Source organism: Agelaius phoeniceus, chromosome Z, assembly GCF_051311805.1.
Source record: "Agelaius phoeniceus isolate bAgePho1 chromosome Z, bAgePho1.hap1, whole genome shotgun sequence".
In the NCBI taxonomy this organism is placed as follows: Eukaryota; Metazoa; Chordata; class Aves; order Passeriformes; family Icteridae; genus Agelaius; species Agelaius phoeniceus.
In genome coordinates, this window is record NC_135303.1 from 58,736,256 (window position 1) to 58,762,913 (window position 26,658).

At 41.7% G+C, this 26,658-nt stretch overlaps 1 protein-coding gene across 3 annotated transcripts in view; it reads right to left on the reverse strand.

Annotated features, from left to right (window-relative positions):
- LOC129132686 (transducin-like enhancer protein 4) overlaps positions 1–22,126 on the reverse strand; it is a 98,916-nt gene extending 76,790 nt beyond the window's left edge. For all 3 annotated transcript variants that reach the window (XM_054652093.2, XM_077171349.1, XM_054652092.2), the window contains exons 1-4: positions 21,156–22,126; positions 20,635–20,732; positions 19,456–19,519; positions 18,039–18,083 (exon numbers count right to left, since the gene is read on the reverse strand). In XM_054652093.2, the coding sequence (XP_054508068.1) occupies positions 18,039–18,083; positions 19,456–19,519; positions 20,635–20,732; positions 21,156–21,200 (252 nt within the window). In that variant the 5' untranslated portion in view covers positions 21,201–22,126. The remainder of the gene's footprint in view (positions 1–18,038; positions 18,084–19,455; positions 19,520–20,634; positions 20,733–21,155) is intronic.
- Between the last annotated feature and the right edge of the window lie 4,532 nt (positions 22,127–26,658).

Genomic DNA, 26,658 nt, shown 5'->3' on the forward strand with positions numbered 1-26,658 from the left:
GGGATTCCTGATACAGCAGAATACTGCTTTCTGAAGAGGAAAAACAAAAAAAAAGACCATAGATCCAAAAAGGCCATAGTTCCACATATTTTCTTCTATCAAGAAGAAAATACTGATATGAATTGTCATTGCTCATAATTTCAATCATCATTCATCATAACTACCTCCCCCTAAAATAACTATTCCAATTTCAGCATATCTGCAATTAGGATTTCTTGCTATTTTTCCTCCTAAGTGAAGGACAATGAAAGAATAAGTCTTTTAAGCCTTTAACATGTGAATACCTAACAAATGGTAGTTTCACTAGGGAAATACCTCTAAAATAATCAGGTTGTTTACAATTCTCTTTTCAGCCTTCCTAAGAAGACATATTTGCAAAGCAAATGCTAAGACATTTGTAAGACATGCATGCTTAATATGTTCACAAAAATTCGCTTGTCCAAGACAGCTGGATACACTAAGTACATCTTGGTGTTCAATTCATTTGAATGGCATTTCCCCAGTAAAACTCCTACCAGAACAGACAGAATCTGAGTCAAGCAACACCTAATGGCATTTATCTTTAAATTACGTCAGCATTATTGAAGTTTTCACACACTCTTCATCTAAAATGGATTTCAACATAAAATAACTTTTTGTAGAAAAGCAAAGTTTAAGGCAATGCCATAAAAAGCAGAACAGAGGAGGAATAGATCAAGAAGAACTATCTGGTTAGGAAATGCAGACTTCATTAAACGTTTTCCAGTGTGTAACTTCCATAGGATCACTCTTTGTGGAGAGCTACTATGAACTGCAGTAATTCCAGACAAATACTCAAGACACATCATATGTTAAATGTGCTTTTCATGATACTACACCTATAAATTCTAACAAGAGCATCTAGAACATGGTAAACACATGAAATATAGGGGGCAAATAACTCCCTAAACAGATTAACCATGTGATTAAAGCAGTTCTCCTTAAACATGTTCATATTAATAGAGGCATCAGTCAGAATATTCCTTCACAAAGTTGTACCAGTTTCACACCCATGATCCTCTACTATAAATACGTCTGGGCCAGAAACATGGATTCACACTCACCAGTTATGATGCACCTAGGCAGAGAAGATGCCTTAATCCATAGAAGTAGCCCTTAATCCAGTTACTCCTTCTTGCACCATCCTTCTATTGGTAACATTTTTGTGGGCATGTGATAAGCTAAGCAATGAATTTATCCACACGGAAGCAGAGCCCACTTCCAAATGAAACAATTACATTTTTTCAAATATACACACCATCCCAGGACCAGTCTACCATAGGGTTGACCCAAATGCAGGATCACCCCTCACATTACCACTGGCATCTTCAGCCCTCAAAGTGCACAGAAGACTTCAGCCCTCGACACACAAAATCTCCGATGTGAGACTTTTTCTGAGCACTCCTTTGAGTCAGAAAACAAAAGCACAGTTAAGCAAGGAAATGCACAGAAATGCAACAGCATTTCTGTCAAGCTGCTCATTTTATTAGAGATACCAGTAACTCTCTGGGCACGATAAGACACCCAGTTCACATGCTACACTACGCTGCCACCAAGTCACATTGGTATCAATCATATCCTAATCTTTTCACCTCTCAGGTTAGTATCATGACTGCCTTAGCCTGAAGTTTCAACTAGCCTTTAGAGCACCTGTTAGATATCTGGTAAATCAGGTCACCAATATCCAACTTCACAGTGAATTCAAAACAATAAATGAATATAAATTAGTGCAAATTAGTGGCAGACATACCAAGTCAGTACTGGTCAAATGAAGAAATTAAATACTGTGGTCGAAAGTGTTAAGAAAAACCCACGCTCACAAAACAATGTATTTTTTTTAGTCATAGCAGACGGAATGAGAGACAGCAAAACCACATTTGCATGCCCTGTCTGTTGTGGATTTAATGGATTTCTTGCTTTTTGACATGGAATAATTCTATGGTTTACCAAAATGCAGTCTCTGGGCTTGTTAATTTCACATTTAGCTTGCTAGGTCTGTAATCTTGCCACTCTTTTAATCAAAAAGGTTTCAGGAGAGCATTTACATGAAAAACACTCATTCAAATCCTAACATTTTACGCACAAAAATACATAGAGGTTGGATATATTCTGGTTTATGAAAATCTGTTTTGCACAAACTATGATAATTATTCCTTTTTGTAATAGCAGCTTCCCATGACAATTAGAGACTTAGTTGTGCTATTCTGTTTGCATTAGAAATTTGCCAGAAATATACAAGAAAGGAAACTTAAAATTACTGAACTACCTACCGATGGTTTGCAAACCTGCTTGTGTAAAATCATTATCTGTTTTTCACAAAGGAAGCAGAAAATGCTGGGAGGAGTAGGATGAAAAATAGGTTTGATGACAAGCAGATAGCTCAGACTGTGCTTCCTTTGTGTGAGCTTCAGTGAAGATGTGAGAATAAGTTGGAAAATAGTATACTTCAATATAAAGTGAAATCCGTTTAAAATTACTGATTTATATATTGAAATAAGTCCATTTTCACTACTGTAACACAGCAAGTGTGGGTGAAAGCAAGGGAAAGAGAAGTGAGAAAACATGTATTTTTTATGTCATCAACAAGGGATACAATTACTTCTACCATCACAAGTATAACTTCTGCTCCTCAACACAAAACCGAAGTTGCTTTAAACTAGCTACAGAATAACCCAAGGAGCTGGATAAATACTCAGCACAGTCAAAACTTGCCAACTCCTCAGTTATTAGGACCTGAGCAAGTCTGTTCAAGCACACCTGCGTGTACTTCAGTCATACTCTTAAATACCACCCACATGCACCAAACAGCACTTTAACTCTGTACCTGTAAACAAAGTATTCAAAATAGATGCCATTTTTCTGCAGTCTAAAGCAATACAGAATCACTTTCAATATCCATTGCAGAACCTGTGTTATGGTTGTAAATCTCCAGCTCCACTGACTAACCTAGACTGTACACTGAGAGATTTTATAGTTTTATTAAATTCATAGCTGCTCTGCATCCAAAGTTGACTCCCTTCTGAGGGAGGGTAACCACAACACGTAGAAGCAAACTGATGCTCGAATACAGAAAGTGACCTGCTTTACCACCTAAATTCCACTGCTCCACCAAAGTGGAAAAGCAGAGAGTGTTGCAGAGAGAACCAGATATCAAACCTTTCTTTTATATTGTATTGAAGAGAGTCCTTAGACTAGTACTTCTTTTCAGAAGTTCAACTTGCAATTATGCTCAAATTGCATTTACAGCTTCTCTTGTGTAGGGTATTTATATAGTGAGGAGTGATGATTCAGTCAAAGCTGTGATCCTCTCTACTGAATATGAAGCTGGTTTTTCCTAATCTTTTGATATCTCTCATTGTCATCATCTTCCTTCCTTCAACCTCTGCAATAAATAAATCAAGAAGAGCCTTGAGGAATTCATTATGTAGTGGGCAGGTAAAAATACAATCATGCTTAAAAAGAGATTGGGAAACTATCTATTTGAGAGCTACACCAAGATCTTAATTCTGATTCAAAATCTGATGCCTCAGACTAATTCTGCATAGTTCCACATAGAACCAGCCAGCACAGAAAAGTGTATCAAACTCCCTATTATCCCTAACATTACAATGTAATTGCTTGTACCAGAGAACCAAAATCCCACGGTGCTGCAACCACTCATGCATACCTACACATGCATTGTAAAGGTTGCACATGCACACAGGTCGCATGAATGCTACCACAAGGTAAGAAATTTTGGTTTTCCCCAAAAAATCCCACCCTGGTAAAAAAAAAGCAGTATTACCCCATTGTCCAAATGGAGAACAGAGGCTGAGAAGATGGACTACCACAGGCAAATTTCCTCAATACAAACCAAAGCACTGACTGCACTACCACTGAAAGGTACATTACTCGAACCTATTAATTTCAGCTGGAACAGAAGATAGCAGAATTCACATGGGAAACAAAAGGAGGACAAAACTGTTTGGGAAAGAGCACTCTGCCCCAAGCATACCACTCTACTGGATAAACACAACCACTTCTAAGTGACTCCCATGTAATAGCATCTCACCTCCTGTTTCTTAACACTCTGCTCTCCAAACAATCCCCTGTGCTAATGGCAATGCTTCAGGAAACAATATTACTTCCACTTCCCAGACAGAAATCTGAAGCAGTGAAAGTCACAGGTGAAGTCTCCAGAAGATATGTAATGGGATTTTTAAAAATGTCTTAACAGACTAGACATGTAATTCTGCAGAATGTTAGCAAGAGACAGATACTCAAGAGGATTTTCTAGAATACCTAAGCACATGGGGGCTTCTACTCTTACTTACAGCTATGTAAATGTAGCTTTGCATCCTAAAAAAACCAGAGCATATTACCAGAAAAATCCCAAACTACAGTCTTCAGCCCCTAGTCTCCCCACTCAGGAATGACATAGTGATGAAGTCACCATGAGTTTCCATCTTCAGTACTGAAGCTACCCTGCTGAGTCTTTGGCTTAAAAATTATCGAGTTCTTTGTCACACAGCTCACAACTCAGCCCTGCAAAAACCTGGTCCCTGCAACTCAGTCCTTCTCCAGCCATGTTCCCCAGACAGCTGAGAATCTTTGCTAGCATCTTATTCAGACATTAAATACAGCAGCAACACATTAAAAAAAAGGAGTGGAGATCAGACAGACTTCTGTGTAATAGCATCGTGGTTAAAGAGCTTAGTTGGACCAATTTACACATTACTTATATTCTTTCTTTAGTTCTCTTTCCCTGTCTAATAGGTTTCTGTGAAAAGTGGAAATATGCCCAATTCTTCCCTTGGAGAAGGAAAGTCTCTTTTCCAGTCCCTGCTTAGAACCAAGGTACATGAAAAAACACCATAGGGTAAACCATGTAAATAGGTTTTGGGCAGGGACTGTAACCCAGTACAAATCATCCAGTTGACCAGAGTCTTTCCAGGGGGGATAGCACAAACTGCACCTCTCCTCTCTCAGCTTTAGTGGACCATTAAGAATCTCACAGAAACCAGAGTGTTTTCTGCTGGGTATATCAGTCATTTTCCTGGGACAGAAGAAACATGGGTCTTGCAAGTAGACAAAAAAAAAAAAAACAGCTGAACTGAGATGAATCAAGAGTCCTGCCTTCTGCAGCTTGTTTAAGAAAAATTCATACTATGCTTCTACTTTGATATAAACATTAGGCACCACTCTTTGAAAAGTGATTCTGGAACTACTAAGCCAAGGCAATGTGTCCCAACAGCACCAACTGTGGTGACTTCAGGCAATGAGAGATTTGAGCCACTCCTGCAATATCAACATTCCCCTATGAAGTACCCTCCATGTGTGCTAGATTTCTTTGGCACCATGCTGAGTCACTTACACCACACACATCAAGCACTTGTCTGCTCTCGTCCTGCAGCCCAGTGGTGCAAAAGTGCCCACATCATTGCTCCCATCTTGCCGCAGAGAGCAGTCGAAGTAGCTTATCCAAGGTCTCACGGGAATCCTTTGACAGCATAGTCTAGAAACTTGCACCAGTTTCCCTCCAAGCCCCAGATCCTGGCAGCTGCATCTCATCCACCTGAGAGCTTTCTGCCTTGCTTTACATTAATACAGAGAGGCATTTCCTCTGTCTACAGATTTTCAGGCCCTCCAGGTCTGTCACAGGCTTGAAAAAAACCCTCTTGACCCTTAATGCAGTGCATACTTACAGCTGCATTTTTCTTTCAAAATGTGTAAACTAAGATTACCCCAGGATTCTTTCACCTACACAAAGAGATGTTAAAAATCAAGGCTTCAGACAAAATATACACCTGAGTTCCAAGCACAAAAATAGAGCTAACAGCAACTAAACAAAGGACAAAAGATAATTCCTACATTCATAAAGCCTCTATGCCCATTTGACTGAAAGAATATTTGAAAAAAAATGTTGCAAATGCAAAGAAGCTAGAAATTTGTATCTGCAAAGAAAAGTCTCATGTCTTTCCATGGACGAAGGCTCTTTAGGTGTATAATAGCAAGGCTGTTAATATTAGTTTTAGAAGCATCTTGTATACATGCTCATCCTCAAACAGAAACCTACATCCTCAAACAGAAACCTACAACCTCAGAAAGAAAAAAGCAACCACATGTATGCTTGGGGGGGGCCCTCTTCTTGCACCGTCTTGTGGTGTTGTTCCTCCTTGCATCTCTAAATACGTGATCAAACCTAAGAACAAGAACAATTTTCATCCTTGGTAGATGGTGGTTTTAGAAAAAAATGTCAGAAAGAAACCATGCCCCAGAAATTTCTAGGATGTCACAGGCACATAGTTGTAAGACTTTTTCTTACGCTGCCAACAGCTGAAACAGGAGGCATTTTTGGTGTCACTAGTCTATAGAGATAAACCAGGGAACTTTGTGGGGGTAAGAAAACTAATTGCCTTGTAGATACCAATGGAAAATATTCTATTTATGTTCTTCACATTCAAGACACATTATTAGCTTTGTTTTCCACCTCTAGAAAAGACTTAAAGCAGGGAGGTGCAAAGGAAGCAGGGTATCACTCTTGAATTAATTAAACCAAGAGCTTATACACAATTTGCTTTTCAAGAATAAATACATAAAAAATAACTCTGACATAAAAAGTCCCTTGACATTTGGACAAAGTTGCCAAGGATATTTAATACAGCAAATAAGCACGAAAGCCTCATCAATGCTTGATTTTGCTGTTGTTTTAGATATTGTTTAAGAAGAGACAGAAAGAAAACATACACCTTTCCAGCAGAAATTAGGAAGTATTGATAAAAACTGTAAATAAGCAACATGTTCAGACTGCAACAGCCTTCTGCAACCAGGACAGAAAAATCTACTGGTCAAATTGAGTATAAGAATAGACAATCTTTCCTTTGTTATCACACTGAGACAAGCACACAGGGAGTGTTTTATGCCCAAAGTTTTTCAAACCTTGTGTTATTCAAGACTGTGGATCTGTGGATGTGTATTTCAAGAGGCACCTACTTTGTATCTAGTCACATGCTCTACAAAATTACAGAAACCCAACATTAGTGGTGTTGTAGCTGACTCTCTTTTACACATCAGCACAGTGCCATCTTTCAAAAACGGCACTAAGAAAGTGGATGGTTCTCAAACAGAATGAATGGCACTGCAGGGAAGTAGGAGATGTGAGAAGAAAACCAATTAAACAGCTTCCTCCAAACATTCCCTTTTCTTTGCCTTCTCCATTAAATGGAAAAGTGTAAGTGTTGTGGCCTGGTTTGGTCTTACGCTCTTTTCTTTCCTTCTCCAAATGTTATCACAAAGACCTGACTGCTATTTCCAACTTCGACCTCCAAATACAATTAACAGAATAGCAGACAGGAGGACAGCTCAAGTATCTGTGGTGTTATATCTCCTGGTAACCTCTGGAGCATAAGGACAAAGGAGACTCCAAAACAGTTAAGGTACTACTGGACCTTGTTACACAGTGAGTTGCAAGGAGTCCTCCTCCTTCCACAGCAAACATCTTTATTCAATATTCAGTGATTCTCTAGAATCTCTCATCTAATAATGGATGTTAAGTAACTAAATCTTAGATCATGCCCCGTCACCATCCAGCAGAGAGACAGAAATGTCACAAGACTGTTGCAAAGGGCTGCAGAGCTCCTCACAAACTCGCAGTTGGATGAGATAGACAGTGGGAGTCTATGTAAGGCATGTAACAAATTACTGGGGATTCAGCCAGTAATTTGTTACATGCCTTGAATTAAAAATGGCCTCTTCCCTGGATCTGAGGCAAGCAAGCCCCTGGATAAGCTTCAGCAGGTATCTAGAGCACAAACCAGAACAAACAGCAACACTGACTTTTCTCTGCAGATCCACAGTACTTCATGAAGGACGAGTACTGAACGTTTTCCTTCTGCAGCCACCATAAAAACACAGTGGAGACTCACATCCCTCTGAACCAAACCACGACATAGTTTGGCTCAGCTGCTGGTCTCAAAAATCCACATGGAGTCCATGCAGCCACTGGCTTCTTGGCTGTCAAGTGGCAAGATAGTGGCTAATCCACTTCAAACCCAACACAGGACCTCTCAAGGCAGACAGGTGAAAATACAGCACTAGTAATTTTGTCTCCCTTGCACTTATTAATAGGAAAGTGTAATTGGAAAACAGCACCGTGTCATCAAAAAGAAGTTGACAATCATTTCAGATATGAAGCATGGCTGAGAACTTCTTATTCGCCCCCGTAAAAGGGTAGAAAAGGAGAAAAGTGGCTATCCAAGATAAAAACTTTGCTCAAAGATTTCTCTATTTTCCCACTGGTTTTTAAAAGTAACATTTGAATTGCATGATATATAGGAGAAATTGTTTTACCAGCACATATAAGTTACTGAGAGAGATTAATCAGATATCCAAATATTTTAATCTAGAACTCCCACTGTCTATCTCATTATAAGGAATGTGCAAAAATGAAGATCCACCTCTCCTGCCAAGAAGCAAAGAGACTTGAGAAAGCATTTTGATTACACTTTTTCTTTCTCTTCCTTAACCCCCAGCTAAAAGCTCACTCAAGCTTGCCTTATGAATAATTTTAAATAATACTGTCAAGATAATATGGCAAATGATAACTTCAGCCATGGAGCAACTGTCAGTAACATCCTGTAACCCTAACTTTGCCAGGTCTGAGGTCTATGCACCATCAAGCAAGTGTTCTACCACCCTCTACAAGGATCTCACCACTGTGCCAGTTCAGCAGGTTACCTGCTCCTCCCTCATCCACAACTGAGTTTGTTGCTGTAACCCCATGGGCACTCCTGAGTTCTGAGGAAACCAATTGCCTTGAGGACACAAAAGACCCAAGCTATACCTTTTTGCTGTTGTTCCTGGTATTAAAATGGTCAATGTTGAATTTCAAAAGCATTTACTGTCACTGCCAATACATACCACAATATTTTATTAAGTATTTGCAGAGAAGCATGTATTGGCCTTGTTCTGACTTGTTGGTTAAGGGTTCAAAGTCAGAAAAGACAAGGGGCTAAGATCCCCTTTGCTCTCCAAAGCACCCTTTTGCTGTAGTGTATGTGCACCATAGGCTACACCTGTAATTGAAACACAGGTGATGTCTCAGCAGCAGCTCTGTCCTGCCCTCTCTGTGATGCTACTCCTTCCTAGGGCAATCACTTATTTCTGGGATAAGCATGAACGGGGTCAGAGGGGGTTCTGAAGTCTTTAAACAGCCAAGCCACATCCATAAGCAGACAGAGTAACACAAAAGAGGTTTCCTATACTTTAGATAGAGAGCAGCATTTTTAAAAATTAAATGCTATCTAATGTAATCATACAGAACATGCACACACTTAAGTAATATAATATCAAACAAAATCTAGCAGCAGGGTCTAGTGTTATGCAGATTCTTTTTAACATGAAGGGCACAAACTTTTACTTCTGCTCAATTGTGAGGTGTTCTGCCAAGGTTTTTTAAGCAAACACAAGAAAAAAGAAAAGCACATGTTCTTACTGCCAAATGTTTCACATCCCAAACTAACAGTGAAAAGTTTTTCTTCTTTGAAGAATTAGAATCTCATGCAGCAAATGTCAAAAACCTCTGTCTGTGTGTGATTCTGCAGAGAAGCTATTTAAATAGACCAAAAGAGAGGCCAACTTAGAAGATCACCACTCAAAACTATGTTCTCCACTTCCTTCTAACACATGAAGAACTGTCACCACCCTATCTCTGCCACCTTATGACACAAAAACTTAACAAGAAGTTCCAGAAAGATTCTTTCTATATTTCAGTTTGGTACTATTTTTCTTTAGAAGAGTACACCTCACACATTTTCTGAGAGCAGGAAATTACAACAAAAAATTGTCAGCTGTATCTCATACTTAGCTCCATTGGCTTTATCCTGAATCTTGGTATGTTTTCCTCCTTACTTGCAAAACAAACCAACTATGGAAGAAAGAAGTGAGAAATCTAAGAAGCATGAGACATGAACAGTTTGGCAGCTTAAAAGGAGAATGGAAGTAAAATGAACTCTAAACTTACTATGTTTATCTCATTATTAATCTTCAGCCAATCTCATGATATTCCAGTAACTGTCATGATTTAACATTTGGAGTTGTCAATACAGCATACCATACAACTACATAACCATAAAGAGAGCAATTCAAGTTTAGTATGGGGACTATAACTTTGACTTGCCATACATTTGCATAGTTAAGTTTCTTAGCCATAACACCACAGTGTTCAATACCAGAGCGTTATGCACCTATCCAAGGCTAAGGAAGACAATTTTTATGTCAAAATCCTATCCATACAGGCAAGAAATCACTATTAAGAGTTCTATTTATTATTTGTTACATATTTCAGTTATATTTAAAAACTATTTTTTAAGCAAAAGGAATATGGACACCTGCTTTTGACATTATGCCCAAAACCATTTCTGCTACACTGAACTACAGAGGTTGTGCCACCACTAAGACAAACAGTTATCAGGGAAAAAATTCAGAGAAGTACTTGAAGTAGAACCACAGAATAGAGTGGGCTGGAAGAGATCTTAAAGTTCATCTAATTCCACTCCCCCTGACATAGGCAGAGACATCTTCCACTAGATACCACTGGAACTGTAAAACTATTACTTTGAAGAAAGACAAAACTTGTAAGAATACAGATAAAAAGAAAGACAAATAGGTATTAAAACCAATTCATATTTTTGCATTTTAAAACAAAGATTTATTTTTAACTTGAACATTCAATTCTGACACAGAACAGCATTTCTTTTCTGTAGATAGGCATGGCTTCCACATGCGCTTTTGTCACCTGCTAGCTAATGCAAGCATCAGTTTATATAGCCCGCATTTCACATTATCATCTTTGTTCTGCTCCCACTGAACCTTGCGGCTGAACAGGTTTTCTGAAAAGTCAGTGACAGATGTACACAGTCTGCAGACCACAAAAGTAACTTTTTTAACAATTTTAATTGCACTGTACACAAACAGACCCACATTTTTGATAAGCCAAATTCTCTATTACGTTCATAAACAGTACACTACAATTATCCATAAAAGAAAGAAATAAAAAGTAAGACCAAATTGACAATTCTGAATTCTCTATGTCTGAGAGCGTCGATGCTAAAATTTTTTCACCAGTTTTAATTCACCGTCTATGGTATTCAATGTGATTGACTGGTTTAAGCAGCCCCTTCACATTTTGTAACATAAATCAAAATCAGAATCTTAAGGAGCTTACAATGGCAATTATTTCACATGCCTGAATCCTTCCGTTTGAACTTATTTCCTTAACTGAGACAAGCAGCCAAACACTTTTAAACCAGCTTTACAATCAGCTCTGCAGTCTTAATTCTACTTTCCTAATGTCTGTTTTGTGCAATGAAAGAGCTCCTCTAGGAACACTGGTAATGAGATCAGCAAGTGTATAACTAAAACCTGCACCACAATGCACATACACAATAGGGCAGGATCAAGTTTACACAAATGCTGTAAAGCCTGGGCATCCCAGGAAAGCAATACTTCTCTCTGAAACCTATCTGCTAATTAATGTTTTTTTCCTGTGCTGAATGACCTCAGCACTTCTTTTTTGCCCCTAGAAGGACAGCAAATCTCACCGCACAAAATGGTGCAAAATGGTGACGCAGCTTCTCTCGCTTGGTGGACAGTAAGTCCCGATTGTTCCGAAGGAGCCTTATGCCTGTGTCATATTTCCAGCCACACTGGACAACCCAAAGAGCGGTGGTGCCAGACAGGAGGGGAGCTTCTCACTGCAAAGGTACACATCACCTTTCTTCTTCCCTCTGCCTTCCCTCTCCTCTACCACTGCCCCAGAGGAACTGGGGGTTCTCACTGTGGAACACTCTCCCTTGTTTTTAATGAAAGGAATAGCAGGTTCCTTTCATTAAAAAAAAAATTAAAATGCAAGTATTTCTTATAAGGGAAAGTGTTAGGTGACCATAACCACAGGGGCACCACTGGCCTCCTCTGTAATTGCAAGTCAGCCCATAAACTAATACAGTCAGTGAGGCAGCATCATAGCAATTAGTATCTTACAAAGATAGAAAAATGCTTTTATGTTTAAGCACTGTAGAGCACAGCCTTTTGCCAGTAAAAACAGAGCATATGTCTTAATTTAAACATTTGCTCAGCATGTTTTGTGCTACTTCCTGTGTCTTAAGCATCTGTCTGAATTTGCTTAAACAAGTGGGAGAAAACGACACTTTCCTTTGCTGATGAACAGCAAAAACTGGATGACATGGAAGTTCTTGTCATCATGCACGCTATTCTGCAGTTGCAAGGGGAAAGGTTATTTCAACAGTAACTCATGGAGTAGTAGCAACAACAAACTTCCCAGTAATTACCAGGACCTCTCCACAGAACAGCTGCCTAACAGCTGTGAGGAAAAGAAAGGACAGAACCTTGTTACAGAACTTAGCAGCTATTACCAAGTAAAAGGTTTCTGGTTTAACTCCAGAATAATAGATTTTCTAACTTTTCATAAGCTTCTAAGCTTTTCTGCTGGCTTCAGAGGCTAAATAACCCAAAACTGGGACAAACAAGCCTCAGTTGTCAAACTGATTTGACAGCCTATTTTTTACATTTTGTGACTTTAATCAAAACGCCACTTGTTTTTCTCTTCCTCCTTAACAGTACTGTGTGAGCTGCAGTCTTCAAAATTTCACTTCTAATCTCTCTCATTTTGAAGTTTTTCCGTGTAGTTCTGACTACCCACTGCTTGTATCTCTATTAAATCTTTCCTACTGTTTACAATAGAGAACAAATTCAGTCAGTATAATTTTAGTTGGCTTTCCAGCTATTTTTCAAATGCAAGACAACATACACTCAGCTACTGAATGTGTCAAAAAGGAAGTCCACACATGCATGCGTATGCATTCATGCCAAGCCCAGGATTTTGCCAAAAAATAAAGAGGAGAAAGAGGAATGTATTTTTCTGTTGCACAGGTAGAGCATACAAAAACCATTTCTCTGTAATGTATGTGTTTTATCACCATGAAGATGAAAAACAGTCAAAATTCTGCCCTAAATTAAACAAATTGATTTCCGTCTTTAGCCCCATAGGAAAATAATTTACTAAGTCTTAAGAAGCAAGTAGAGAAAAGGCTGGGATGTCATAGAGCCCATATATTAACTCTGTCAGCAATAAATCTCCCCTTACTCTCCATACTTCTTTCTTAAATAGCTCTATAAAGCCCTAACCTAATTAAAAACAGCTTTCTCGGCAACAGTGGCCTTGATTTCACTTATTTACACATTAACTGCAGCCTCCGTTTGGCCAATCCAGTCTATTCCCCATACCACACAGGGCCTTTTATCTGCCCTGGACAGCATTTTCTCCAGCAGATAAAGTAGATGCCGATTGATTTGCTGTCGAGCATGGTAAATTAATAGCAACAAATTGCTGAGGGCCCCATCTCACTGCTCCACCATGCTTCGGCAGTTTTGCTTTATTTGCTCCATGATGGGCAGCAGTCAGGCCTCTTCAAGTCAATTTCTTCTTAACAACCTGCAATACTTTTCAATGGTGAAAATAGAGCTATTCCTTGTAAGACAGAAATCAATATCCTATTGCCCTTAGAAAATGCTAAACAAGCAGTATTGGCAATCCACTTGGTACTAGAGGGTATCAGATATAATGCAAATCCATACTGCTTCCCTCCTTGTAGTTATTACAGCTTGCTAAAAGGTTCCTAATGCCATTTATCATCATTTACCATCGACTACTGCAGCTATGATTATGATATCCTATCAGCTAGCAGAACCCTTTCATTTCTATCCAATTAATATTTTAGCAGCACTCAAATGGTTGCTACCCAAGTCTTGTAATAAAATTTACATGGATTGGACTGATTTTTTTTTTTCCCTGTGATCTTAAAAAGCCATTTCATTTATTTTTCAATACCCAACTTCTTAAAAGACCTAAATTTTCCTTCCAAAAATGCTGAAATTCAACATTCTAGTACATGAATTAGTTCAAATATGACAGTCTAGGCAAAAAGTGTGAAAAAGAATTTATGTATTGACATCTCCAAAGAAACACAAAATAAAAAATTAATGCTGTATCTTATTTATACTTTCCATCAGTCCCATTCATAAATATCTCTTGTCTATAGCCAAATACAGACACTTATTTTATAATTACAATTCTCAATTAAACATTCAGCAAGGGTGTTTGATTACAGCAATTTAAATAAACTGTTTACCATAACATTAAAACACTCTAATTTCAGAAATTAAACCAATTGACCACCTCCAAGTACCAACAGTATGTTAGAAACAAAGACCAGTCAATTAACTATTCATTCATAAACTATCAACTGAGCCTCTTAAAAATGTTTTAAAAAGCAACTTAGTAACAAGTGGGGATCTTTAGACCACAGTCAAGCATTATGCTAATATTAAAATCTAAAATAGTAGGGACATATCTGCTTATACTGCAACCCAAAATTCCTAATATCCAGTATCTTTTTTTTCCCAGAACATGTCGATTTTGAAGCTGTATTGATCCTAATACAGAATATCAGAAATCAGCTTAGTATATTAGGCTATAACATCACATGTGACAACACACCCTACATTTGTCTTTTAAAAAATTACAAATGCCTAATTCTACCAGTCTAATGCTATTTACTCAGTTACCAAAATTTAAATTAATTATGTTCTCAAACATAATTGTTAAAAATTGGCAACATTATGCAGGCTTAATTAAGATTAAATCCAATTTACTAAATGTACTTTAATTGGTACTAATTACATTAGCTTTCCTTTCAGAATGACAAATTCCCCATAGGTTTCACTTTAATAGTCTTCTATCAAAATCAACACAGGATGACTGATGATGAGCATCACACAAGGGGTGGGAAAAGAGATGCTCTTCCCCCCTCTATGCCCCCAGCCACACAGGCACACTCACTACTGCTGCTTTCTGCACGTTTATCCTTTTATCAATTTGCTAAGTCACAGAGTCATGACTCTATCACACATCATTTTCTGTTCCAGTGAAAAATTTCTCTAAAAATAAATACTCTGTGGCTGGAAGCAGCCAAGAAGAACAGAAGCTTTAACAGAAAAATACACAAAGGTTTCAAATATCAGGGCCACCAATTACTAGGGTACTTCCAAGGACTCCAGGGAGTCCTGCTCTTGAACCCTTTGAGACGCAAATCTAATAAGTGAATAAGCCTAACCTGATCTTGAGAACTAGGCCCAATTACGCCGAAGGGCAACTTCACCGCATTATTGCCTGCTTTCCATTACAAGGGCATCCATTGAGTACATCTGGAAAAGAACCCGAGAGGAACCAAGGCTGTCTGCCCAGAAAAACAAATAAAGACAGATATGCCTCTGTGCTAAAGTGAAAAAAAGAAAGAAAATATAATAAGTAGGTGGTTTGCAGGGCTGTCTGTATTTCATAATGTGATAAACCGCCCTTAGGATTTTTTATATGATTGAATTTAGAAAGCTGGTGGGGCAAGGGAGAAGGAAAATAAAAAAGGGTGAATTGCTCAATTTCAGCCGAGTGAAATTCAAAGATGGGAGAGGAGGAAAAGGGAACTTAAGGTGGTAGACTAAAACAGCTTCACACACATCGAATGAAGCAATCAATGCCATCTATACAAATATCAAACTGGACCGTAATACCGTGATCATAATGGAAAATGGTAATATTTTGCATTTGCTGAGACAAGAGGAAAAAGGAAAAATACAACACTGTGTCAATAGAAAGGGAGATATGAAAGACAGGAAATTGATATCAGTTTTAAGAATGTGAGTGAACAAGTTTCTTAGCCGCAACTAATTTGATTCATCGCCTGACAAAATATTTCAGTGTTTAGCATGCGAGTACAATACTTAAAACTTGAATGAAATTAATGGTGATGGGAAAAGGTGTTCAATTAAAACCCAGTGCTTTGTAATCCCCACACTTAGTTGTCACCAAGTACTTAATTTCTGCAGAGTATCACTGACGACTCCATCACCATAAATGTATAAAATTTCTGAAGTAAAATGTTTAGAAATTTAAAGTTAAAAGTCTTTTGCTGTGTTTTTTTTTCCCCTTGCTTAATATAATTCCATTACACATTGCACTTGCAAGCTGATTTTGTTGCAAAGAATTTTGTGCTGTCAGTGTAAGTCTAAAGCACCGCTGTAAAAATGGGGTATCTAGAAATATAAACAAGTTTGACTGCAATGCTAGCTTTAAAACGCCTGTAAGAATTTGCTACGTAGGTGGCCTGTAAAGACTCTGGTCTGTGTGAATTGTTTCCATATCTACAGCTTTACTGATTGAGGATTTGTTTGGTTTTATTTTGTTTTTTGTTTTACTCTAATGGGACCTGAAACAATCTGGATATTCATTTGAGAACAGATCCAACACCTCTTAGATTCAGTGACCAATCTTTCCACCAGCACACACAACAAGGATCAGGTCCAGAGAGTCAACATGTGCATACAATCTGATCTCTGCAATCACTGCCTTTTCCTGTCAGCCATTTGTTGAGTCTTAACGTTACCTGTGAGAAGGACCCACAGAATTCAAAAGACCTATGAATGTCTGTAAAATAACTTGTATGTACAGGGTTCCATAAGTTTGGAGCTGTAGAATGCAAAATGTAGCTGCAAATGCTTTGAGGAGGGAAATCCCAGTGTGTTCGTATGTATGCCATCTAGCAAAAATGTCCCTAATCAGTTCTGTGGCATTGATGTGCTAATGGAATACAAAATATAATAAATAACATGAAAAAACTTTTGAGTTCAAAGTCTGCTGATAAAGATCAACAAGATAAAGAAATCCTATTTCCAAACCCAGAGAAATTCCAAATCCCTAACTTTGAACAGAAGCACATACAAACCAATTTTCAGGTGATCTTTCTTTTCCCATCCAATCATTTCTTTATTTCTGCAGTTTACGCTCCCCAGCAACGCTGGCAAATTGCTCAACCATTTGCTAAAATGAGTTGTCAGTATTAAACTCCACTACATAAAAAGTTCCCTCACTGGAAAAGAGGTCAGATGTTCAATTTCTTCTCCTCTAGAGAAGGTTAAAAAATGTACATTATCAAAAAGAAACTCTAATTTACATTAGCATGCTCTAGCTGAGTAATCTCTTGCTAATCTTGGCCTAAGTGCTAGAGTTCAAGGCACAGAACTGATAGCAGTTCTCCAGTATCTAGAGGGGGCCTACAAGAGAGCTCTAAAGGACCTTCGACAAGAGCATGTAGTGATAGGACAAAGGGAAATGGCCTTAAACTGAAAACAGGGCAGGTTTAATTTAGATATTATGATAAATTCTTTACTGTGAAGATGGGGAGGCATTGGAACAGGGAGGCTGACAATGCCCCATCCCTGAAAACGTTCAAGGCCAGGCTGGATAGGGCTTTGAGTAGCCTGATCTAGTGGAAGGTGCCCTGCCCATGGCAGGGTTGGGTGGAACCAGACGATATTTAAGGTCCCCTCCAGCCCAAAGCATTTTATGATTCTATGCTTACACCATCACAGAAAGCTCATTTACTCCTTTGTGTTTGAGATACTAGCACACTAGTTCTGGACAGAAGTCCAAGTAAGCAGCTGGAGGGAAATATCAACATAGCTGTAACATCAACAGCATTTGTAGCTCCAGCTTAAATCACCCTAGGTTAACCAAAAAATCCAGTTTTTTCCACACATGCTCCCCTTCCTAATACACATATCCCAAAAAATAAACCCCAAGGGTTTGAGACCAGACAGTAAAGAAGATACATCCCACAAACCCACCCATCCTCACAGACACTCTCCCTGTGAAGTATAGGAATGCCTGCATGTGCAAAAATTGCACATGGAAAGTCAAGCAAATAATGCACAACTGGCAGACAAGACCATAACCTACAAAGAGTCTGCATACCAAACGTAAGGCAGAAGATTCAGGGTCAGGTGAAGAAAAAAATTTCTGATGCACTCATGCATGCAATTAAGGCAAGTCACACAGAATATGTGTGTTTTAAGATTGATGGGAGAAATTATACAGAGCATTCTTACGACAAAAGTAATTCTTTACCTACCTGTTTATGCATCTCTATATTCAGCCCATAGGACATCTCGTAATACTAAGAAAAAAGAAAATTACTCTATTAGACTTTGCAATTGTGAAAACTATTTTGGAATTCACTTTGACTGAAACATCAGCTGTACAAAGACATACAAACCTACACACATTAATTTGCCTTGAAGAGTTCCTGGAATTGCAAAGTGTTTCAGAATAAACTTTGTTTTTTGCTTTATCTACATTGTTTCATGTCACATTTACAAAGAACAGCTGTAAAATAAGGCAAAAACAGACAGCAAAATAATGAAAAATAATCACAAGCAGAATCAAGGATTAAAAGCAGAAAATTATGAAGATTCTATTCACTAGCATACATAAAAGATGCCAAAAAAACACTCAAAGTGCTTCAAGCATATAAACATATAAATCAGCAATATCTAACAGACCGATTCCATATTTTAAATTAAAAAAAAAAAAAACCACAAAAAATTCCTGTAATTAAATGGCAGGTATTAAAAAAAAAAAGGAGAGAGCATGGAAATTCAGGGCCAGAGCAGACACACCAATCTTAGTACATCCTCCTGTGCCCCAGTACTGCAGGGAACTCTTTTCAGTGTGCAATGTTAATACAAAACAATCTCCAAGACTTAGGCATATCAGGCATTAAAATGACAACTGCGAGCCTTACAATTTGCTTGTGCTCTCCCTTAAGATTTTTTCAAGGTTATTTACTCTTTCTGTGTATACAAGAGTATTACTTGTCTTGTGCATATGGAAAATGGCTAATCCCTCAGAGATATACAAGAGGAGAGATATCAAGAGTTCCTCTAGAGTTATCAGGATCCATCACACAATTACCTGTTTAGAAATGTCTTTCTATGCACATAATTTAACCAGGCAGACCACAACAACTGAGGAAATCCCTTTCACAGCTGAGATCACTGACATTCTCAATTTAATGAAACAATGATTCAGCTGCCAAAGAGCAACAGTTCCTCTAGAAAGTAGACTTTGGATTTGCATGCACTTAGGTACAATTTTGTCTTACTGCCATCACAGAAAAAAATACTATCCAGAACCATTTTACAGAAATATGACCACTGGGAAAAGTCAGCAAAAGTGAAAACATCATCCCCAGGTGCACTATGGAAGTTGCACACAGCTTGAAAGGGCTGACAAGTGATTTACTAGCATTTGGAAGAAACATGCTCAATTGCTTAAAAGATCAAAAAGCCAGTTTCACACAGATACTGACCACTGCAAAGAAGTTAAAAGACCCCAGAAACTACTGATTTATAATGGAAGCACTGATGCAACTTCAACAACAGCAGCACTACTACAATCTTCCTGTTTGCCTCCAGCAATCCGAATATATGTCAGTCTCAGTATACCAGGCTAATAGACATTTTGAATTTGTTATGCAGCTTGCTTACCATGACATAATGTCGCTGCATCTCTGTCTTCTCACTGGCCAGTTTTTCACATTCTAGCTTTAAACTGTTCAAGACACAAAAAGGAAAAAGCATGGGTACTTCATAACACTAAAGTGACATTCTCTTGAGCACCGGCTGCTCCCCTTTTCTCCACTACCCAAACATAAATGCGTATTCCAGTTCTTGCTTGGGAGTTTAGGATGGAGGTTTGTACTTTTCCATTTTCAAAGGATACCATGCAGCATCCTCATCTCCTAAAAGAACTGCAGACACACATGTGGTATACACAGAAAATTATTTTTCTGACAAAAAAACTAAACACTGACGCTGGTTTAAGAAGCATGCAGGGGTTCATATCTTTAATAGTTAAGCTTGAGAAGCTACTAACAAAAATGTAATTTGGGTTTCAGAGTTTTTATTTAGGTGTTTTAGAAACACATCTTTCTTTTACTCGACCCACAGAAGAATCCCATGCACATTACCGCTTCAAGAAGAAAAACTTGTGGATTTGAATTTTTGCTCTTTGCTGTTACTGATGACAGAACTGCAAGTAGAATACTGCGTGTAATTTAATGAATACCGTGGTAAATACTATCGCTTCCAGTGTTTATTTGGTTTTCAGAAGCCCGCTAAACAATCCTGCCAGAAGTCACTTGTCACTTTGAGGACACAGCGCTGTTTCACCTAAGGATAATGAAACAGCTCGCCGCCTCACTTCCAGGTTATCAGCACTTGACATGTCAATGAAAGGCGCGAGGGGGCCGAGCCAAGACAAGATGCCTGTCCTGAGCGGCATTTCGAAGAAAAGCAGAGGACGAGCCCAACCAGACACATATTTTTCTATCAACACCCGCCCTCCCCCACTCCGCACCCAAAAGTAAACAAAAAGACCAAAAGAAACAAAAGAAAAGAAGAAAAAAAGAACATGAACAAAAACGGAACGCGGGGAAAACAAGAAAATCCGCTCGGCTCGGGGCCCACAGGAGCCCCTCGTCCCCAGGGTCGGGAGCAGAGCGGGATGCGGAGGAGCCGGCCAGGAGCGCCCGGCTGGGGTGGGTCCGCCCCGCTCCCGGTTCCGCCAGGGGTCCCGGGCCCCCGCCCCGCCGTCCCTCCGGGCGCGGCGCGGAAAACGGCGAGAGGAAAGACTACGCGCGGCTCGGGCAAAGTAGGCAGTCTTACCTGTGGTACTGAGCCTGCAAAAACTGAAACTCCTCCTTAATCCGATCGCAGGATTCTGAAATGGTGAATTTAAAGGGCTGAGCTGGCTGGTGAGGAGCCTGCAAGCAAGGAATATCAGGTCTTTTAATCGCACCCTCTCATCCGGTCACCACCTCCCGCCCGCCGCCGTCCCCCAACGCGGTCCTCGCACCGGGGCTCCGCCGAGGCGCAGCGCCCCAGCGCTCGTCCGCGGGCGGAGGCGCGATGCCCCAAACGCCCCGAGATGCTGCCCCGACGTGTCCGCCGGCGGTGCGGGACCGCAGCTGGAAGAGGTGTCGCCCGCTCGGACCCTCCGCACCGGCGGCAGCCGCGGGACGCGGGGCTGGCGCCGGGACCGCCGCGCACCGGGTGAGGGCAACTCAAACAAGCCAACTCCGACCCCGGGAAGCGACGGCGGCGCGGCGGACAACAATAAGAAAATGGCTACAACTCCGCGGTGCCCACGCCTGAGCGCTGCCCGCGGGGCCGCCGCCGCCACTCACCGGGTGCCGGGTCTGCGGGTACATCTTGCTCAGGTCGCGGATCATCCACGCCGCTTCGGGGGGCGCTGGCGGCCGGAGCGGCGGGGATCAGGGCTGCAGGCGCGGCGGCGGAGACGGCGGGCAGGGACGCCCCGGCCCCGCCGCCCCAGGGCTGGCGGGGCACCGCCGGCAGCAGCGAGGCGCGACGGCGGCGGCGGCGGCGTCCGCGACGCTCGGGGGCCGCTGCCACATCCCCCGGGGGCGGTCAGCGGGCGACGCCGGCCGGTTCTCCTAAGCTCCGCCGCCGCTCCACGGGCTCCGGCGGGCTACGAGCCCCGTGCGGCGGAGGGCGAGGTGGAGGAGGGCGGGGAAAGCCCCTCTGCCGGCGCCGACGCGCGCTCCACCGGAGATTCCCCCCGCCGGCAGTTTTCCTCCCTTCCTGAAAACTTTTACTGCTGCTGCCGGCGGCTCTCCCGGCGCCGGAGGAAGCGGGGCGCGGAGCCCCGGCGGGGACGGTGGCTGCGGCGGTCGGGCGGCTGCTCCGCTGCCGCGGCGGGGGTGCGTGCGGTGCGGTGCCCTTTTGTGCGGCGGTCCGGTCTTCGCTGCTACCGCCCGCACCGCATCTCCCCCGCTAGTGCTGCTCGACCGCCTTTTGTTGTTTGTTTTTTTTTTTAATTGAAAAAAAATTTAAAAAGCGAGAAAGATTTAAAAATACGGTACGGTCTGGGCAGCTTTATTTATGTCTTTTTTTTTTTCTCTTTTTCCCTCCGCGCCTTTCGAAACTCCGGGAAGTGGCGGTGGTGGCGGCGGGGACGCGCAGATCCGAGCCCCGTACTCGGCTCGTCAGCGCAGCGTGGTCCGGCCCAGCCCAGCCGTGTCCTGCCCAGCCCGGTCCAGCCCGATCGCCGCTCCGCGCCGCTCCCACAGCACGCTCTGCCGAAGTGACTCCTTTGACCAAATTTAGCGGCGGCTCGTCATTAACATTCTGATACATATTCACAGCAGCCGGAAGGCCGCCGCCGCGGGGCACCCTGGGAGTCGCAGTCCTCCCGACGCCAAGACTGCCCGCACACAGCCGCTCCGGGGACTACTTCTCCCATCAAGCACCGCGACGCTGTCAGCCGCTCCCCCCGCGCCCCGCCCATGAAGGGCGGTGGCGGCGACCAATGGGCGGCAGGCTGCCATTAATCGCCGCTCGGCACTAATGCCTATCACTTCGCCTCTGACAAATGGGCGCGCGGGTTCGGGCAGAGGGGCGGCCCCGGACTCTCCCCCACGTGGGGTCCTGACGCGCCGTGGGCCCGCAGCCAATCAGAAGGCTCCCCACCGCCTCTCCGCCTCTGCTCGCCCGCCGCCCGAGGCGGGGCCCGCAGATCGCCGGCGTTCCGCGGCGCCGGCGTTCGAACAGGGGAAACATTTGTTCAGCCGTCAATCAAAGTAACGTGGGGCCGGTGTCGGCTGTCGCCGCCGCCGCTCCCGCCGCCTCCTCCTCCTCCTCCTCCGCGCGGGGCGGTGGCGCGGCGGGAGCGGGGGGCGGCAGGGGGCTCCGCCCTGCGCCCCGCCCGTGGGCACCGCCGGGGACGGGCGCTAATGAGGGGCAACGTCTCCTAAGAAAGGGGGGTACGGCATCGCCGCTGCCTGAGGGAGGGGGAATTGCCCCTCCGCTGCCTGCCGCCAAGGCGAGGCGCTCCCGCCTACCCTCGACCCGCCGGGCCGGGCCGGGCCGGGCGCCTTTCCCCGCGCCCGAGAGGGGCCGCAGTGGCTCCGCCGGGGCAGCCCCGGCCGCCCCATGGCTCCCTCAGCTCCCCGTGCCGCTGGGCAGGCGGAGCGGTGCCCTGCTACAGTCGCCGAATGTGACGTGATTTAAGTTTTGTTGCTCTCTTTTTTTTTCTTTGTTTTTTTTTTTTTTTTCCCCCCCGGCTTTACTGAAGGAGCTCCGCCTGTACTGGAGGAAGCGGTGACAGGGCCAGGGTGTTCCCCACTCGCAAGAGGAGCGCTCCAAGACCCGGTCGCTGAATGCTCCATTGTAATGCCACGTTTGTGTTCGACGGGGCGTTCAGACCCGGCTTCGCAGGGCGGCTGCGGCCTCAGCGTACTGCACGTTTTGGAACGTACAGTAAGCACACCTGGAACCGACCTGTGGCGAGGAAAGAACAGGAACTACGGCTTCGTCTCGCTGCAGCAGCCGCGGCTGCTGCGTTTTGCAGGCTGGGAAGCAGGCATCAGAAAGTGTTTTCCTAGGCCTGAGCGTCGCATGCTTTCTCCGGGGCTGTCAGTGAAGAGCTGGAACATGAACACCTGATTCCGTACACATTCTTCCGAAAAAAAAGAACGATTTTGCACGTAGTAGTGCTGTGTCCTAAAAAGACCCCAGAACAATTTTTCTGCAGAGCCCCACTCTAGACAATGCTGTGCAGTGATGCATGCATGAGGGATAGGCTCATATATTGTTGGGGTTTTTTTCTTCTCTGTGTCTGTCATGCTTAGATTTGCCTTCAAGCAGTTTGTATTCCTGATGAGTTGCAGTTTAAACCTGCATGCAAAATAGATGTGGTTTAGTCATGTCATTTTTGATGCCTGTATACCAAATCTATAATCTCAAAACATACACTCAGCAATTAATACCCTAATGATGGTAGCTAAATTATGTATGCTTACAGGTTTGGTTGTAAATTCTCTACTGCCTACAGATCTCTGGTTAAGGCCTGCAGCTACTGAGCACCTTGACGCCTTGACAGGACATGCCACCAGTTTTACCATTGAGATTTTGCCTTGCAGAGTGACCTTCAAGGACTGATCCAGGGGAACAGTTGTGGTGCTGGTGATGATGAAGGTGGCATCCGTCTTCTGCTGCTGCCTAAGACTCAGCTGCAAGAGGCACACAGTAGAAATTCCATATTTTTCTAGAATTTGTAACCAAAATCTGCTCCTCTATGGTGAGTGCTATGATCACTAGCCTCTGGAGCAGTTTGTCACACAAATTCTTAATCCTTTTGAAAAAAGATTTTGCCTAAAATTGCAAGTGCAAAATGGGCCAAAATATGTCCATTCCTGTCACCTTCTGTTTTTGTACCACCAAAAATATCTACACATTACATATTGCAGTACTCAGCCTCCAGCCTACTTGCATGTGTAGTTTCTGCTGCAATTTTTATATTTACCAAGGTCATAATCAGATTTCCATAGGGATTTAGACCTCTAAATATTGTTTAAAGATTTCATTATAGAACACTTGCCTAATTATGAAAATGCTGCTTCTCACATGTCTAAATTTTCCAGCACTAAAAGTGATTTTAAAAAATTAATCATGAGCACTGCTCACTAGACAGAGGAGCACTTCCAGTTCCTCTGAAATAGAGGACAATCACCATATGCCTGGACCAAGTCTTGACATTCAGAAGCATGGCTGCCAAATCTAGAAATGCTTAAGTGGCTGTCACTGAGAGTGTGAAAGCTGTGCAGGAACAGAACAATTCACTCTGAAGAGTTGCAAGCATCTTTGGACACCTGATGAGTGTTTACAGTAGATATCACTATCAAATCCACAAAGTGGAGAAGGTATAACTCCAGTTATAAAATAAATTGTATATCTGAAGAAACCGAGTTCTGAAAATAACAGCAGGATTAATTGTTCCCTGTTGCCCTGCACGAGTTTGGCATTAGGTACAGAGCCCCAAACCTAAGGTCAAAAGAGTACAGCTTTTTGGTCAAAGCCATCTCTGGTCTTCTTGTGCCAGTCAGTTTACCAGCAATGTTCATTAAAGCTTCACCAGTGTCTGGTCTTGCTTGCCCATTGGTCTTAAGTGAATTTGTGTAGCTAAAAGTAAGGCAGAGCTTGGTTTACACAGCTTTAACAAGACATCTATATCCATATACTTAACTCTTTATGTAACTAATCAATGTCTATTTTTGTACTGTTTTGCAGCATTCTGTCAGGATCCATGAGACTCAGAAGTTTAAGAGGAAGTGTGCTATAACTTGCCACTTTTAAATTATGTGAATTAAGATCAGAATGTCATTGTCATTCTGTTTTCCTATCTTTTGTCACTTCTGACACAGCTTTGATGGATCTTTAAATATGGGCTGTTTTGTGTTTAAAGTTCCTTGTTTTTTCCTTCTTTTATGAAAAATCTTTTGTGCTAGGTTATATAACCTGTACTGTTACCTCAAAAGTGGAGAAGCTAGATTTTAAATGTTTTACACATATTGCTAATGATTTCTCATAAGTGAATCGACTGCAAGAAATATTTAGGCAGTTTTGTATACACAGTAAGTGTGCTGAGTTTTTACTGGTGTAGAAAAACTCTTATAAAATATCTCAGCAGAGCCAGAGGTTGCAAAATATCACTTCCATTCTTTTGTCAAGAAAGGCAACTGGTTATTTCAGTCCTAATAGTTCAGAACTAGCCTGCTTTTGTTTACATTCAAAATTTAGAGTCTGAAGTGAACAGAACAATATGTGCTTATATATGTACTTAATTGAATAGGTGAAAAAACACTTTTTCCACCTAAGATTTTCTAACCCACTTTCAGACTCCTGTGATTTTTTTTTTTTCCCCTACAGTCATATCATAATCTTAGTACAGATGTTATCAGCACTAAAGGACCTTTAAGAATGGGTCCTGAGGCTGTTTTATATGTAACTCCACATATTCCCTGTGTGGAATGATTGTAGCTGAAGACCAAGACCGTTGGGCCTAGCACTGCAACTTATTACAGTTTATTTTGGGACCAAGTTACAAGGTCACCATACTTTCTCAGCTGTATACTCACACACACACACACACACACACACACACACAGAGAAGCACAGACACTCATAAAAATAAAGTGTTGAACTGATAATCAGTTCAGAATGCCCCAGAGTAAATTTTGTATCTCTATACATATTTAAGTTCACTGTGTAATAAGTGCTCTTCTTAGCTTTCAGAAAGATAAACTCAGTGAGGTTGTTAGTTGAATTGAAACTAAGTTTTCTCTGCTTGAAAATTTTAATTACGGCCTTAAGTCAGTTACATTCTTCTACTGGTGGAAGAATGTAACAGCATGACACACAGTTTATGATCTGGTGTTTTACAAGTGCTATCGAGTGACCCTGTCTCAGCAAGTTTTTGAAATACTCCCTACCTACAATTAGTCATTAATGACCTTAGGGATATGTTGTTGCTGGTAAGCACATTAAGGGAATTTATGGTACTATGTATAATGCAATTATTTATATGCCAATTTATATGTAGCTCCCTTGCAAACAAGAATTTTCCATGTTCCAAACTATTTCTCATTGAAGTCTTTTTTCTTTTACATTGCCAAAGTCACACTTTATTTAGTTCTTTTGTAGGCATTGGTGGTTTGGATTATGATCTTTACTTCGGCTTGATTCACCACATGCAGAATTCTTGCAATGACACAGTTCTACTTACAAGAACTGCACTTGGTATGTGGCAGGAAAACCTGTGTTAAAGTACACTGACATTCTTTTCTGCAGGAAGAATAATAGTTTAGTTATCCTAGAAGCTGGATTTGC